Raw genomic sequence first — 17,052 nt, forward strand, 5'->3', positions numbered from 1 at the left:
ACATCCCTGTGTGCCATGCATGTAACCCCCCTGCCTGGGGTCTAGGTAAGTCACCCCTCTAGCAGGGTGCACTAGCCCCCAGGTGAGGGTACAGTTGCATGAGCACTGTACCCCTACAGTGTCTAAGTTCATTCTTAGACACTAAGTGCAGTAAAGCCATAGTGTGTATGGTGCTGGGAGTTTGTCTTTACAAACTCCACAGCTTCATAATGGCTTTACTAATCTTAGGACGTTTGGTATCAAACTTCTCAGCACATTAAACCCACATTGATGCCAGTGGGGGATTTAATGTAAAAAGCACTCAGAGGGCATCTTGAAGAAGACTCTTGAAAAACAATCAGCCCTGGTGTGGTTCCTGAATGGCTGCCCACCATTTGCTACCACCAGACAGGTTTCTGGACCCCTGGGTAGAGGGCCTCCATTCTCTGGCCCCAGAAACAAAGTCCATACTGGGCAGAGGTGTCATGCCTCCTTCCCCAGGATGGGCTGGGTCCACAAAGGGGATGCTTCAAAGGCCTGCCACCTTTATAAGCTGTCCCTGCCTTTTTCTGCCCCAAGCAACTAGCCAACACCCGTTCTGACCCACACTTTGGGTGGGAGAATCGTCTGGAAAGGAATATGCTACTTACCAGTATGCATCTGTTCTTGGCATGTAGAGCTGCAGATCTATACACTGTGCATAGATCGCCATCTGGTGTTGGGCCCGGATGTTTGCAGTTTGTTTTTCCTCTTGGAAAGTCTTTGGAAGTCACGAGTTCGGTGACTCCTCCCTTGGTTTGTATTGCGCATGGGCTTCGGCTCCATCCTCAGATTGGTTTTCGCCAGCAGAGAAAGATGGAGCGTAGTAGTAACAGTAAAGAAACCCATGTGTGTTGTATCTAAATAAGATAAGACTGGAACGGATACAGGTAGCCGGGGTGGCGGGTGGGTGTGTATAGATCTGCAGCTCAACATGCCAAGAACAGATGCATACTGGTAAGTAGCATATTCCGTTCGAGGCATATGAGCTGCAGATTATACACTGTGCATAGATTATATAGCAGTACCCAACCCTAGCAGCGACCACTGGCTTCCGTTGCAGTTGTTTGGAACAGTGTTTTTAATACAGCTAGCTTGTTGCTTGGTTTGCACATCTACACAGTAATGTTTTGTGAAAGTGTGCGGTGTTGACCATGTCGCTGCTTTGCAGATGTCATCTAGTGGTATGTTTCCTAGAAAAGCCATAGAAGCCCCTATCTTCCTTGTAGAGTGGGCTTTAGGGGGAACAGATAGTGTGTTTTGCTTTGTGGTAGCAAATCTGTATGCATTTTACAATCCACCTAGCTATCCCTGATTTAGAAATAGGGTTGCCTTTATGTGGTGGAGAGAAGGAGACAAATAGCTGTTTGGTTTTCCTGAAAGGTTGTGTCCGTTGGATGTAGTAAAGTAAAGCCCTTTTAACATCCAGTGTGTGTAAAGCTCTTTCCGCAACGGTTTGAGGTTGTGAGAAAAAGACTGGCAATTCTACCGACTGGTTTAGATGGAATGGAGAAATGACTTTGGGTAGAAATTTTGGGTTGGTGCGGAGTACAACCTTGTTCTGATGCATTTGGAGAAAAGGTTCCTGTATAGTGAGTGCTTGTATTTCACTAACCCTTCTGAGGGAAGTGATGGCCACTAGAAAAGCTGTTTTCCATGTGAGAAATTGGAGCTCACATTTATGTAATGGTTTGAAAGGGGGTCCCATTAACCGTGTGAGAACTATATTCAAGTTCCAGACAGGTGAGGGTGGTACTCTGGGTGGAATTACTCTTTTGAGGCCTTCCATAAAGGCCTTGATGGCAGGCACTCTTTGTAGATGGAGTAAGTAACATATGATGTGCTGTATGGATACCTTTAAAGGATTGATTGTGTTGTTGTGGCAGTAAACAACAAATCTTTTCCACTTTGCAGCATAGCATGCCCTAGTAGTAGGGCGTCTAGCTTCCCTGATAATATTCATGCAATCAGGGGGAAGGTTAAGGTATCCGAATTCTAGGACCTCAGGAGCCAGATCGCAAGGTTGAGTTGAGCTGGGTCCGGGTGCCTGATCTCTCCATGGTTCTGGGTAAGGAGGCATGGGGAGAGGCGTAGCTTTTGGTGTGGTACTAGTGAGAGTTCCAGCAGTGTGGTGTACCACGGTTGCCTGGCCCATGTTGGAGCCACTAGGATCAGAGTTAGGGAATGCTGTTGTAGCTTTCGCACCACTAATGGAATTAGTGGGAGAGGTGGAAAAGCGTATGCAAATTTGTTTGACCAGTTCATCCATATCGCATTGCCTTTGGACAATGGGTGTGGATACCTGGCGGCGAAGCTTGGGCATTTTTTGTTTTCGTGGGTGGCGAATAGGTCTATGTGTGGATGCCCCCACTTCTGAAAGAACGGGTGAAGAACCTGTGGGTGAAGTTCCCACTCGTGGATCTGCTGTGTCTGTCTGCTCAGCAGAACTGCCACGGTATTGGACTCCTGGGACGTGTTGGGCCAGGAGAAAGATTTTCTGTGGAATTGCCCATCTCCATATGCTCTGTGCTAACTGGGAGAGCTGTGGAGAGTGTGTGCCCCCCTGTTTTTGAATGTAGTACATGGCAGTCATGTTGTCTGTGCGAATGAGGACTGCCTTGCCTGAAATCTGCGCCTGGAAGGATTTTAGGGCTAGGAAGATTGCCAGTAACTCCAGATGGTTGATGTGGAGTAACTTCTGTTGCGGCGTCCATGTGCCCTGTGCTGTGAGATGTAACAGATGAGCTCCCCAGCCGGAGAGCGATGGGTCTGTTGTTAGTATTACTTGTGGAATCGGGTCCAGGAACGGTCGACCTCTGGAAAGGTTTGTGGTGTTCCACCACTGCAGAGAGCGATGGGTGCGACCGTCTACCAACACCAGATCTGTCAGTTGTCCCTGGGTCTGGTTCCATTGGCGCGCTAAGCACTCTTGGAGTGGACGCATCTGGAGTCTTGCATGGGGCACTATGAAGATGCAAGAGGCCATCATCCCTATCAGTTGCATAAACACCCTTGCTGTGAGAGAGTGTTGACATATGAATTTTTTACGCAGAGCCTGTATTTTTGCAATCCTGGCAGGGTTGGGATAGGCTATGGCTTTTGAGGTGTCTATGGTGGCACCGAGGTATTGTTTTGTGTGTGATGGTACCAGGTGGGATTTTTGATTGTTCACCGTGAAACCTAGCTGGTGGAGTAGTTGGACTGTAGCGGCGGTATGTTGCACACATTGTCGGTAGGACGTGGCTTTTATTAGCCAGTCATCCAGAAACGGGAAGACGTGAATGTGCTGTCTTGTGAGGTGTGCAGCCACTACTGCTAGGCACTTGGTGAATACCCTTGGTGCTGTTGTTACCCCGAACGGGAGCACCTTGAACTGGTAGTGTTGCCCGTCCACCACAAATCTGAGGTACTTTCTGTGAGACTGGTGTACTGGGATGTGAAAGTATGCGTCTTTCAAGTCCAGAGTGGTGAGAAAATCGTTCTGGGAGAGGAGTGGAAGAACCGGTTGAAGGGTTACCATGTGAAAATGGTCCGAATGTATGTAAGTGTTTAGAGGTCTGAGATCTAAGATAGGTCGTAGGGTCTCGTCGGTCTTTGGAATTAGAAAGTACAGGGAGTACACCCCTAAATTTTGTTGATTTATGGGGACCTGTTCTATTGCTCCCTTTTGCAGGAGAGAGAACACCTCTTGTGTTAGTAGCGCAGTATGTTCTTGCGACATAGGGCGGTGCCTGGGTGGAATGTTTGGGGGGGTAGATGTTAGTTCTAGGCAATACCCTGACTGAATAATTTGTGTCACCCATCTGTCTGAGGTGATTGACGTGAAGAAAATGTTGTATTCTGCCCCCGACCGGAGTGGAATGGTCTGGAGGGAGCGGGGGGAAAGTCATTGGGTAGTAGGTGTGGCAGAGCGGGCGGTATTTGTTTTGCCTCTGCCCTTATTATTATTGCCTCTGTATCCGCCTCTTTGATAACCCTTTGTGAAGGTAGATTGAGGAGGGGATTTGTAGGACGTGGATGCACTATCCGAGGAGTAGCCTCTGCCCGTGCCTCGAAAGGAAGAGCGGCAAAAGGAGCGCCTAGGAGTGTGTGACTGTAGGGCTCCCATGGATTTCGCCGTGTCAGTATCTTTTTTCATCTTTGAGGGCTTCATCAACTTTTGGGCCAAATAGATGATCTTGGTCGAATGGGTGGTTCAATATAGAGGCTTGTACCTCAGGTTTAAAACCTGAAACTCTGAGCCAGGCATGGCGACGGAGAAGGGCACTGGTGTTTATGGCCCTGGAGGCTGTATCTGCTGCATCTAGGGCACAACGAATAGAGGTGTTCATTATTAATTTTCCCTCTTGGATCAATTCATTGGCCCTGTTCTTGTATTTTTCAGGGAGATGATGCCTGATGGCCTCTAACTCATCATAATGCGCCCTGTCGTATCTGGCCAATAGCGCTTGCGTGTTGGCGATACGCCATATGTTGGCGGCTTGTGACGCAGTGCGCTTCCCTGATGCGTCTAGGAGCTTGGACTCTTTGTCAGGTGGTGGTGCTTCGCCTGACGCCTGAGAACTTGAGCGCTTCCTAGCTGTAGATACCACTAGGGAATCCAATGGTGCAGGGCCTTTAATGTATGATGGGTCTGTGGGGGCGGCTTTGTATTTTTGCTCTATACGGGGGTTTAGGGCCCTGGCCCTGACTGGGTCTTTGAAGACCTCCGGTGCATGTTTAATCACTCCCTTTAACATAGGTAGGATGGCAGTAGACCTATGTGCGTTGTCAAAGGTGTCTAGGAGAAAATCTTCCTCCACTGGGTCAGTATGTAACTCCACCCCGTGGTAGTGTGCCGCCCTTTGTAATAGGTGGTGAAAACCGAAGGAATCTTCAGGTGGGGATGGCCTAGATGGGTAAAGGTCATCCTGTGGGACATCTGGGATGTCCGGATTATTATAGTCGTCCCATGGGTCTGGAGATCTAGTAGGGGTGGGGTCTTGTGGCACATCTGCTGGATCATAATATGGGTCTCCTAAATCGTCTGGGACAGGAGACAAGGTTGGGGAACGATGAGGCGGGGGTGGAGAGGGTGGAGGTGGGGAGGGTGGAGGAAGTGGAGGAGGAGGGGAAGGCACTCTGAAAGGGGAGGTAGCAGTGTCTTTCCTCTTTGGAGGTGGAGCTGGTTTGTCCAAGTGTCTCTTTTTTGTAGACAATGTCAAATGTCCAGTTTTTGGAGAGGAACCGGTGTGAAAAGTTCTTGCGACACTGGTTGTTCGGTCGGCGCCGAAGTTTTCGGGGACGACGGCTTTTTAGGCTTGTCTAAGCCGTGCTTCTTTGGGACCTCCGATTTTTTGGTCGGTGCCAAAGAAGGCTTCGGCATGGGAGTGTCGGTGCCGAGGGCCTTGTGATGTTTGGTCGGCACCGGAAGGGCAGGTTTCGACACCGAAGGCTTTGGTACTGGGTTCGGTGTGGAGATGGAGGCCGATCTTTTCTTCGGAGCCGAAGTGTTTTTCGGTACCGGTGGTAGGCTGGCTCGAGCTCGAGCTGCCGGAAGGCTTAATAGGCTTCTCCACCGGGCCCGAAGGCGGGGTGTGAGAAGCAGTAGCCTTGGTCTTGCCTAGGCCCGAAGGCGAAGGTGTGACCGAAGCCTTTTTGGGTATCGGCGTGGGTGTGGGAGGGGGTATTGTACTCACGACCCTCTGCGCCAGGGTGATGTCCTCCACATCGGAGTCGTCGGCCTCGGAAGCACTGACGAGGTAGTCGTCCTCTTCTTCGATGTTCTGCTGTCCCGGAGCTTCGACGTCATCCCCGAAGAGGTCGACTGGAGCGGAGGACGAGGAGTGCGCCATGTTGCGTCTAGCCCGTCGATCTCGAATAGTCTTTTTAGAGCGAAAAGACTTGCAGGCGGGAAAGTCTCGAGCCTCGTGTTCAGGGGAGAGGCAGAGGTTGCACACCTCGTGGAGATCGGTGTGGGGAAACTTGGACCCACATCGAGGGCACTTCTTGAAAGGAGTTCTTTCCATCAGCCGAGACCGGAGCCGGAATAGGCCCGAAGGCCACCGTCGACGACCGTAATCGAAGAAGTGCCGAAGAGAAGGTGATTAAGATGATTTATTATCTGAAGGAGCTCGATGAGCGAGGATTTTTGCGTCGATCGTTGAACTAGGAAAGTTCGGAACCGGAGCGTGAAGAATTACATCCGAGCCCGATGGCGGAAAAAAACAAACAATCTGAGGATGGAGCCGAAGCCCCTGCGCAATACGAACCAAGGGAGGAGTCACCGAACTCGTGACTTCCAAAGACTTTCCAAGAGGAAAAACAAACTGCAAACATCCCGGCCCAACACCAGATGGCGATCTATGCACAGTGTATAATCTGCAGCTCATATGCCTCGAACACCAAGTTAGGAGAGGTGTGCCCACCTTTGCCAACCCCACCCCTCAGTTGAGGGAGGAGAGGTGAAGCACACATCTCAGTACCCTCCATCTTGAAGTTGAGGTGACCCAGCCAATTAGGGAGAGGCTCATGTCCCCTTCCCACTGGAGGGCGACATAATAGGGTGTTGTACTCACCCCAAGGAAGGGAGCTATTGGGCCAGACCTGCGCACCCCTATAACCCCACAAATTTATTATAGGGCAACCTTGAACCTTGCCACCTCAGATTCGAAGAAGAAAGAAGGTCCGAAGAGCCGTGCTGACCAAGGAAGAAGAGGACACCACCTGCTTTGGCCCAAGCCTTACTGGCCTGTCCCCACTCCGACCTGCCTACAAAGGAATTCCCAGCGTATCCAGCAGCCAGCAACCCCCCAGAACCCGGTGGACCTGCCCTGCCCTGCCCTGCCCTGCACTCACCTTAGAGACTCACCTGTGAGCACCCGATTTGCTCAACCAAGACTCCAACACAGAACCCGGACCCGGGTTCTGCACCAGACGGCCCACCACCACGAGGATGTCTCCTCAGGGATCCCGACCTGGGATCTGGTGATCCCCCAACCTACCTTGAGCTTCAAGCAGACAACTGAAGCCTCAACCTGAAGGGTCCCCCCGACCGAAGCTGGTAAGAAGATCCCAATGCCAAAAGACAGCCCTGCACCCGAGGCCTCACAGTCTTGGGTGGCCCAACTGCAATCCAAGCTTACCTCTACCTGTGGTCGCCTCCAGGAGGCCTCCTGACCGAGCCTGTAGCCTCTCCTTAACCGGGGATCTCTATTGTAAACCACAAGGTCCCCACCGTCTTCTTGGCATTCTGTATCCGGCCGCTTCTGTGCTGCTGATGGTGCAGCTCCTGTGCTGATTCTTGGCCCCTGACGTGCTGAGCCCAACCCCAGGAGCTTTGCTCCCACACCCGAGTGGCCTGCTCATAAGCAGCTCCTCACCAAAGGCCCCCTTAGACCCACTGGCTAACATTGGGCCCCTGCACTTTGCACCCGGCCGCCCCAGTGCCGCTGGTGGTGCAATCTGAGTGCCTAACAACCTTGGGGAACCTTGGTCCTAAACCCCAAAAGCCATAGTTACAGGTCAAGTACTTCTCTATAAACTGTTAACTTTCTTTTTCCCATAGGAACCAATGTTTCAAGTTGGTTCCTAAAAATAGCTGTGTTGACCTGTATTTTGTATGGAAGAAAAGTAACTGCTTTAAATTAAAGCGTGTCTTGCTCACCTTGGTATTGAAGGGTCCACTGTGTGATATCAAGGCACATCATGCAGAGTAGTCAATGTGATCCAAAAGTAAACAGTCATCTTTATGCATTTTAAACTGTTATAAAATCAAATCCAAACCGGGAACGATTGCAAATTCAACCACAACTGCATTTCCTTGTAAAGTCTTGCATTTAAGAGTATATTTCACTCACCTGTGCTAAGTCCTGCTTGGTTCTACAAATAAAATACAAGTCTACCTTTTTTATACTTAACTAATGGTCTGGTCGGTCTGTGTGCCATCCTTGATTGAGTGAATCAATAAATGCTTAACACCCCTCTGGATAAGCCTAACTGCTGGCCCACGCTACCACAAAGAGCTGTACCTCTCCTATACCTGTGGGGATCCCCCGGACTCTGAGGACACTACACCTTATATTGGTATTGTATCTCGTAAGAAACTGGCTCTATATATACACTGCACCAACGTGAGGTACAGTGTGTGTATAGAGTCCAAGGGTCTCCAGAGGTTTCGCAGAAGTTAAAGTTAGATATAACCTTACTCTCTAAAGTGGTAGCTTGGTCGAGCAGTAAGGCAGTATCAGAGGACCGTGTTAAGCATTTGTTGCACACACTCAGTCAGCAAATGGTCTCACACACTCAAGAACTGAACTCTAGGCCAATGGTTTTGTATAAGAAAAATATACTGTTTTTTTTCTAGAACCAAGCAAACCTGGTACAGGTAGGCATATAAATACTTTGCAGTTGTAAATTACTTGTTTGAACACAGCTCAGAATTGCAGTATGCCTTGTACTGGTTTTGGCTACAGTTTTGAGTAAGGAGTTTGCAACACATTGCAGGTATAGTACATTCAATTCAATGGGCTTTTAAAGTAAAATGCAGTTAATTACTTGTCAGATTACTTTGGCTAACACATGGTTGGATCCTAGATTCAGCCCTGGGACATTTCCTGAAACAGGTGAGTAAATGCGTTTTAGTTAGAGGTACGATTTTTAAAGAATATTATTGCATTTCAAAAGTTGACAATCTTTTTCACATAAAATCACCAATGTTATCCTAGGGGAAGAAATTCACTTAGCAGGTAAGTTACTTTAACGTTACTTTTTCTTACTCAGTGCTGGATACCTAGATTCAGCACTGGGACATTTCCTGAAAACAGTTGAGAAAATTGCGTTTTGGTTAATCAGGTGATTTTTAAAGAATATTTGTAATTTTCAAATGTCGACACTTCAAAACTTTTTGGGAGAAAAAGTGTCAATGTTATTCTATGAGGCAAAAGACGTAATCGGTCTTTTGAGTTAGGGTTCTGGGGTAAGACTCAGGCGTCTCTCAGGGTCAGTGATGCACTGTTTCACCCCCAGTGGCACTAGGGCGGCCGGGTGCAGAGTGTTGAGGCCCAATGTTATCCTATGTAGGATAGGGGGGCTCCAGTTGGGGGCTACTGGCAAGCAGGCCACGGGGTTGTGGGAGCAAATCTTCTAGGGTTAAGCTCAGGGCAAGTTGGGACCACTTAGCACCAAAGGGCACCCTCAGCGGCACTAGGGCGGCCGGGTGCAGGGTGCTGTTTTGAGGTCGGGTGACCTGTTTATTTCAATGGCGATTCTCCAGGACAAAGAAACACTGCAGGCTCGGGACGAGGATCTTCCAGGAGTGACCACCGCTTCAAGGGGTAAGTTGGGATGTTGAGGGTTGGCACTGCTGGGTTGGGCACACAAGGTGGTGGGGCGTCGGGTGCAGGGGGGGGGGTGTCCTCTGGATTGAGGCTGCAGGCGTCGTCTGGAGGCTTGAGGCAGGTCAGGGGTCGCCGGACCTCGGGTAATGATCGCCGGGGGGGCGTCCTCGCCGTGTTTTTCCACTCAAGCTCGGGCCGGGCTCGGCAGGTGCAGAGTGGGCTGGATTCGCGGTTCCTGGCTGGCACCAGAAGCTGCAATTCAAACACGTCCGGTGTTCGTGGGAGAAGCAGCTTGGAAAGTGAGTGCAGGCAGGTCCTCCGGGGTTTTTGAGGTTGCTGGCCGCTGAACACGTCGGGGTTTTGCAGGAGCAGGTTCGAGGGGAGACAGGCCTGTAGGGCTGGGGCCAAGTCAGTGGGCATCGTCCTCTTGTTAGCTCTGGACGGCTTTTCGTCGTCCTTCTCTTCTTGTGGTTGCTGGATCTGAGGAAGGAAGGTTCAGGGTGCCCCTAAATACTAAATTTAGGGGCGTTACAGGTAGGTAAAGGGCAGGGACCAATCGGTCCCTTTCCTGGGGTGGGTACACCCCCTATTCTGCTACTCTCCAGTGGTAGAGGAGCAGGAGCCTGTCCCTGGTTGGCTGGGTCGCCCCACCCTCAAGATGGCGGGGACTCGAGGTTGTGCTTCGCTTAGCCTCCCCCACCTTAGGGGTGGAGTTGGCAGAGGTTGGCACACCTCTCTTCCTCACTTGTTTTTCCCGCCTGTTCTCTCGCCCAAAGTGGGGGGTAGAACCAGTGGGGACCAGTTGCTGAAAGCAGCAAATGGTCTGGAGAGGCTCACAAAGGCGCATTGCCGTTGAAGCTTCTCCTTCGTGAACCCTGCCCATCCTGGGGGAGGACGCTTGGCACTTCGTCCCAGGATGCGCATTGTTTCAGGCCCCCGAGTGCAGCAGGCTCTCGATCCAGGGGTCCAGAAACATGTCTGGTGGTGGCAGCCTGCGCAGCCACTCAGTCAGGTCACTGGTAGTTTGTCGTTTTTCAAGGGACATCTCTAAGATGCCCTCTGTGGTGCATTTTACATTAAATCCCACACTGGCATCAGTGTGGGTTTAATGTGCTGAGAAGTTTGATACCAAACTTCCCAGTCTTCAGTGTAGCCATTAGGGTGCTGTGGAGTTCGTAATGACAACCTACCAGCACCATATACTCTTAATGGAAGCACTGCACTTACAGGGCCCAGGAATGGACCTGGGTACTGTAGGGGCACAGGGCTCATGCACCTTTACCCTCACCACTGGCATAGGGCACCCAGCTAGAGGGGTGACTGATGTATGCCAGGGCAGTGGTTTGTGGGCATGGCACACAGGGATGCGTGCCATGTCGACTGTTTTGTTCTGCACCCAGACACTCAGCTTGCAAAGGCAGTGTGTGTATCAGGGTACAGGGCCTCTAAGGGTGGCACAATAAGTGCTGCAGTCCTTGGGGGATTTCTCTGGTCACAGTGCCCTGGGTACCTATTGTACCATTTACCAGGGGCTGACATGTGGCCAGAGATGCCAATTGGGTTTAGGCTTCATGCAGTTTAAGGGAAGGCACACAGGCCCTGGGCACCTGATTGGCAGGAGCCCAGGGCACACTCAGTCAAAGCACATCAGCAATTCAGCAAAAAGTGGGGGCATACCATGCAAGAAAGAGGGCACTTTCTCACATATCTACAGAGACCGCTTCATACACTATTATCTCCCTCTAGAGCAGGAGAGAATTCTCTAGGGCAAGAGACCCCAACAGGGAGCGCAGGTTGGCAAAAAAAAAAAAAAAAAAAGGGGGGGGGGGGGGGGTGGTTGGACCCTCAGGACAATCTTTAAAGGAGGGCAGACAGGAAGCACCCACTTCAGGTCAGGATACACTGAGGGTCTGGTGACCCCTCAGGACAGAATCCAGCTGGGGGTACAGGCATGGAGGGGAAGACATAACCCAGGACAGAATCCAATGGGAGGGGAAGGACAACTTCGGGCAGTCCAACGGGGTAGGGCAGGACATGCTGCAGGATTAAACCCTCTGGAAAGGACGCACACCAGGAGGAAAGTGACAGAAAATTTCACTTCAAACCCATGCAGCATGAACACAGACAAAACGTACAATTATTTCCTAAAATGGGCCCTTCCCAGGTGACACACAAGACGCTCAGGGTGTAAAAGGACCATGAAATGATGAATTGAGGATCTCACCTGTTGTGGTCTCCTGTTCTCTGGCTCTTCTGGTTCCTCCTTTACACCTTCACTGCACGTCACCCTCCGAGTGCTGTCCTGCCCAGTGTTGACACCTCCCGCCAACGCCTCCCTAGAAACCAAAACCAACAAACATCACCAACAAAGTGAACTTCAGGTGATGGATACTGACAGCAAGAGGAGGAGGGTGACTTTCCCAGTGTGCATCGTACAAAACAAGAGCTCTCAAATGTTTCACGGATTATACACTTTGAGGTGATTGAAACAAAATAATCTGCCTTGTTTAGCATAATTATATTAATTACTGAACAGTCCACATGAGCGAATGATACCACACCCTAATATTGCTCTTATATGATTAATTTCTCCCTCAACCTGCTTTTTGTTTCGAGGAAGTAATTCACGGTTAGTACATGATTGGGCTGATTCTTTAGAGGTTTCTTCTGGTTGTTTTTAGTTTTTTCTGTTGCAGCCAGCATGAGTTTCACTCCTTATTAGGGGGTGAGCTGTGTCGTAATGGGCGATGCTGGGTTTGGTGTTCAGATGGTCTGGTGTACTCTTGGTGCATAAGTGTTCTGCGGTCTGACAACCCCGTAGAGTTAGGAGTCGCGACAGTGGTGTCCATTTAAACTTCCTGTGGTAGAGGTGGTCCATTTGATGCTAAGGGAGACACTCAAGCCCTCGCCCTTACCTACTCATTAACAAACCGTGCATGCAAGATGTACGCAACTAGAGAGCAATGCAGTCTGCGCGGCACAGAAACTCTGGGGAGTCAGCAGAGGCGGGTGGTACTGGTGACAGAGGAGAAATGCAGCGCCAATAGATCTCAACACCTAAAGCTATGTTTTTTGGTCTGGCTAGACGCACAGCTGTCGCTATAACCTATGTGATTAACAGAAGGATAATGTTACTTACCCAGTATGCATCTGCTCTTGGCATGTAGAGCTGTAGATTCGCATGCTTTGCATACTCCTGCCATCTAGTGTAGGGACCGGATGTTTGCAAGTTGTTTGTATTCAAAGAAGTCTTTCCAGTCACGAGGTAGGTGGCGACTCCTTTCGATGATAGTTGATGCCCATGCACACTCCATTGTTACATTGTTTTCCCGCAGAGGGTGAGAATGGAGTTATTAAGTGTAGTATAGAGATGTCCATGCGTATGTAATGTGAATAAGAACTGCAACAACTACAGGAGACCAGGGAGGCGGGTGGGCACATTTGAATCTACAGATCTACATGCCAATAGATGCTTACTGGGTAAGTAAAATTATCCGTTCGAGGCATGTGAGCTGTAGATCACATGCTTTGCATAGAGTATAAAGCAATATACCCCCAAAGTGGCGGCTCCTCGAGCGAGTGCTGGCTGTGCATAGAGTATAAAGCAGTATACCCCCAAAGTGGCGGCTCCTCGAGCGAGTGCTGGCTGTGCATAGAGTATAAAGCAGTATACCCCCAAAGTGGCGGCTCCTCGAGCGAGTGCTGGCTGTGCATAGAGTATAAAGCAGTATACCCCCAAAGTGGCGGCTCCTCGAGCGAGTGCTGGCTGTGCATAGAGTATAAAGCAGTATACCCCCAAAGTGGCGGCTCCTCGAGCGAGTGCTGGCTGTGCATAGAGTATAAAGCAGTATACCCCCAAAGTGGCGGCTCCTCGAGCGAGTGCTGGCTGTGCATAGAGTATAAAGCAGTATACCCCCAAAGTGGCGGCTCCTCGAGCGAGTGCTGGCTGTGCATAGAGTATAAAGCAGTATACCCCCAAAGTGGCGGCTCCTCGAGCGAGTGCTGGCTGTGCATAGAGTATAAAGCAGTATACCCCCAAAGTGGCGGCTCCTCGAGCGAGTGCTGGCTGTGCATAGAGTATAAAGCAGTATACCCCCAAAGTGGCGGCTCCTCGAGCGAGTGCTGGCTGTGCATAGAGTATAAAGCAGTATACCCCCAAAGTGGCGGCTCCTCGAGCGAGTGCTGGCTGTGCATAGAGTATAAAGCAGTATACCCCCAAAGTGGCGGCTCCTCGAGCGAGTGCTGCAGGGCGACGAGGCAGCGGAGGAGCAGGGTGGGGGGTAGTAAACTCCTGAATAGGGCCGAACGGAGTTGAGTAAAGAAAGAAATAAAACGAATTACAGTGCGCGCTGCATTGCCGATTTGGTGGACCCAACACTAGACGGCAGGAGTATTGGGATTGCCTTTGTGTGGTGGAAAACAAGCAACTAATAGCTGCCTTGTTTTCCAAAATTCTTTGGTTCTTTCTATGTGATATATTCTAGCTCTTCTAACATCGAGTGTGTAGAGCTCGCTCTGCTACAGAATCAGGTTGAGGAAAAAACACCGATAACTGATTGATATGAAAGGCAGTAACTACTTTAGGGAGAAATTTAAGATTGGTTCGAAGACCCACCCTATCTTTGTGAAGCTGAAAGGAAGACCAACACTCCTTAGTGAGGTTATTGCTGTGAGGAAAGCAACCTTCCAAGAGAGGAACTGCAACCGACACTCGTGCACCGGTTCAAAAGGTGGACCCATTAGTCTTGTAAGGACTACGTTTAGGTTCCATTCTGGTGCAGGTGGAACTCTTGGTGCTTCCACGAAGGCTTCAATCATTGGTACCCTGAATGGAGATAAGTGTTGTCTATTCTGCAAGTATGCGGCTACTCCTGCTCGGTGTAAGCGAATGGATGTGTAAACTAATCCACATTGCTGTAAATGCAACAAACAAATGATGTTCAAGCGGATTGATATTGCTGTAGCTACAAAAAACTGTTTCCATTTTGCTGCATAACATGCTCTAGCAATAGGCTTTCTGGCCTCTTTGAGAATATTCATACAGTCTGGTGGCAATTGTACATAACCAAATTATGGCTTCAGGAGCCAAATCGCTAGGTTGAGTTCTTTGGGATTTGGATGTCTGATTTCTCCATGGCTCTGAGTGAGGAGACAGGGTGTGAGATGTAGCTTTTGATGTGAAACCACAGAGTTCTAGCAGGGTGGTGTACCATGGTTGACGAACCCATGTGGGGGCTACCAAGATCAACGCGAGGGATGTTTGTCTGAGCTTCCGAACCTAGAATGGAATTAGTGGGAGAGCCGGAAAAGCGTAGTCAAATATCCCTGACCAATTCATCCATAAAGAATTACCTTTGGATAGATGGTGTGGGAACCTGGATGCGAAGTTTGGGCATTTTGCTTTGCGTACTGTGGCAAACAGATCTCTCTGTTGAAATCCCCATTGTTGAAAGTAGAGACATCCTTGGGATTTGCTGCTTGTGTCTGCTAAGCAGATCAGCAATTTGTCTACTACAGGAAGCTGTTCTGCTAGGAGATCCATTTTGTTATGAATTGCCCAATTCCAAATGGTTTGTGGAAGGCGCGACAGCAGGAGAAAGTATGTCCCTCCCTGTGTTCTGTAGATAGTACATTGCTGTCATGTTGTCTGTGCGGACTAGGACAGTTTTGCCTAAAAGGTGAGTGTGAAAAGCTTCGAGTGCTAGTAACACTGCTAGAAGTTCCGGGTAGTTGATGGAGACATTTGTGATTGCCTGACCACAGCCATTGTACTGTGCAATGTTGGAGATCTGCACCCCAAGCGGTTAAAGATGCGTCTGCTGTCTGTAAGGTCTGTGGAATTGGGTGTATGAAGGGCCACACTTTTGATAAGTTTTGAGGGTTCCACTACTGCAGAGAGCGATGGGTGCGACTGTACCAACGCTAGATTGGTTAATTGACCATGTGACTGATTCCACCGACGCGCCTGTGAAGCCTTGCACGAGGTATGACTGCAATGCAGGATGTCATTCCCAGCAGTTGCATGAAGGCTCTGGCTGGTCATGTTGGACTGGGTTGAAACTGCAGGGCCGCAGACTGAATATTGTGAATCCTGGCTACATTGGGAGAGGCTAGAACTTTGAGAGTGTCGAGGGAAGCTCCTAGATAAGACTGCAATTGTGCCGGACAAAGGTGAGATTTCTGTGGATTGATTGTGAAACCCAACAGATGAAGTAGGTCTATTGTTGTCTGTGTGTAGTACCCGCTTTGATAAGCCAGTCGTCTAGGTAAGGAAAGACAGGGATACCCTGTCTTCTGACATGAGCCGCTACTACTGCCAGACATTTGGTGAACACTCTGGGGGCCATGGTGACGCCAATTGGAAGAACCTTGAACTGATAAAGTTTGCCTGCTATCACAAATCTGAGGTATTTATGATGAGCCAGATGAACTGGATCGTGAAAGTAGGCGTCTTTTAGAACTAGAGTAGACAAAGACTCCCAGTTTTAACAAGCATTGGCATAGTCAATAGGTCTCGCCTTTGGGACCTTGTAAGTGTTTAGCCATGATGCAACAGTTGCATAACTAAATACTTATAAGGTCCCAAAAGCGAGACCTATTGGCTATGCCAATGCTTGTTGACCTATCATACTGAAATGTGGAAATCATGCTTTTTGAGCATAACAGCACGTGTTCATAGTGCATAGCACTCCCAGAATATTGCAAAGATTCAAAGGTTCAAAGATGTAAAAGGTGGCACAATTAAGCACAAAACACTATGGGAACAGGTAGTGGAGTTGAAAAACGAACTACCAAGGGCTCACGTGATTCACACACGTGATGGCGTTCACGCTGAAGGGAATTCATTGGCTGACGAAGCCACGGTTTCCGTAGCTGCAATCACTTGTTCAAAAACGAGAAATAGACAGTGAGATTATGGTTGAAATTATTGCTTCACGCAATAACTCGGCAGTACCGAAAATATTTCCACTTAAGTACTGCTACAAGTTAGAAGCAAACAACGTTCCATTTGCTCAGATTCCTGGAGTGAGGGATAGAGTAATACCAACTATGGAACGCAGGCTAGGTTAAATTCTAGCAGCACACGAGGGTATAGGTTCTGCACACGCAGGAGTTACGGCGACTGTTTCCCTACTGAAACAACACTACTGGTGGCAGAATTTAAAAAGCGGACTAAAGATTATGTCTTGAAATGAGACATCTGTCAGCAGATGAAAGTTTCCACCGGAACACGTCCAGCGCAGACACCATTGCTGATATCAGACAAACCACTCGCGTGTGTTTATTTGGACCTCTGCGGCCCCTTATAAACAGATGGGGCTTACAAATATATCATGGTTGCAGTGGATTCCTGCTCTAAATTCCTATGGGTGTGGCCCCAGCTCTCAGTTGACACTCAAACTGTTATAAAAGATTTACGAGTTATCATAGGGACACAGGCAATTGGCACATTACATTCTGACCGTGGCCCAGCATTTAGCTATAGGACTTACAAGGAAGCTATGGGAGGTTTAGGTGTAGCATTGTGGTACTCCTCTCTGTACCATCCTGAGGGAAATTTGGTAGTGGAAAGGAAAAACCAGGACTTAAAGCAGTCTTTCACAGCTGCAGTACTAGGTTTGGGTGAGAATTGGTAAAACATTTCAAGTTCAACGAGCAATAAATAATATGCCCCGATGTTCCCTAGGAAGTGTCATTCTATGAGGTCCTATTTGGG

The 17,052-nt window shown here is 49.3% G+C and overlaps 1 protein-coding gene across 4 annotated transcripts in view; it reads right to left on the bottom strand.

The window, feature by feature from the left end:
- The window catches only part of FAM13B (family with sequence similarity 13 member B), a 446,070-nt gene that overhangs the window by 305,848 nt on the left and 123,170 nt on the right, over positions 1-17,052 (bottom strand). For all 4 annotated transcript variants that reach the window (XM_085630302.1, XM_085630303.1, XM_085630304.1 and 1 more), the window contains one exon: positions 11,560-11,671. In XM_085630302.1, the coding sequence (XP_085486428.1) occupies positions 11,560-11,671 (112 nt within the window). The remainder of the gene's footprint in view (positions 1-11,559; positions 11,672-17,052) is intronic.

The sequence above is a fragment of the Triturus cristatus genome, chromosome 10, assembly GCF_964204655.1.
Source record: "Triturus cristatus chromosome 10, aTriCri1.1, whole genome shotgun sequence".
In the NCBI taxonomy this organism is placed as follows: domain Eukaryota; kingdom Metazoa; phylum Chordata; class Amphibia; order Caudata; family Salamandridae; genus Triturus; species Triturus cristatus.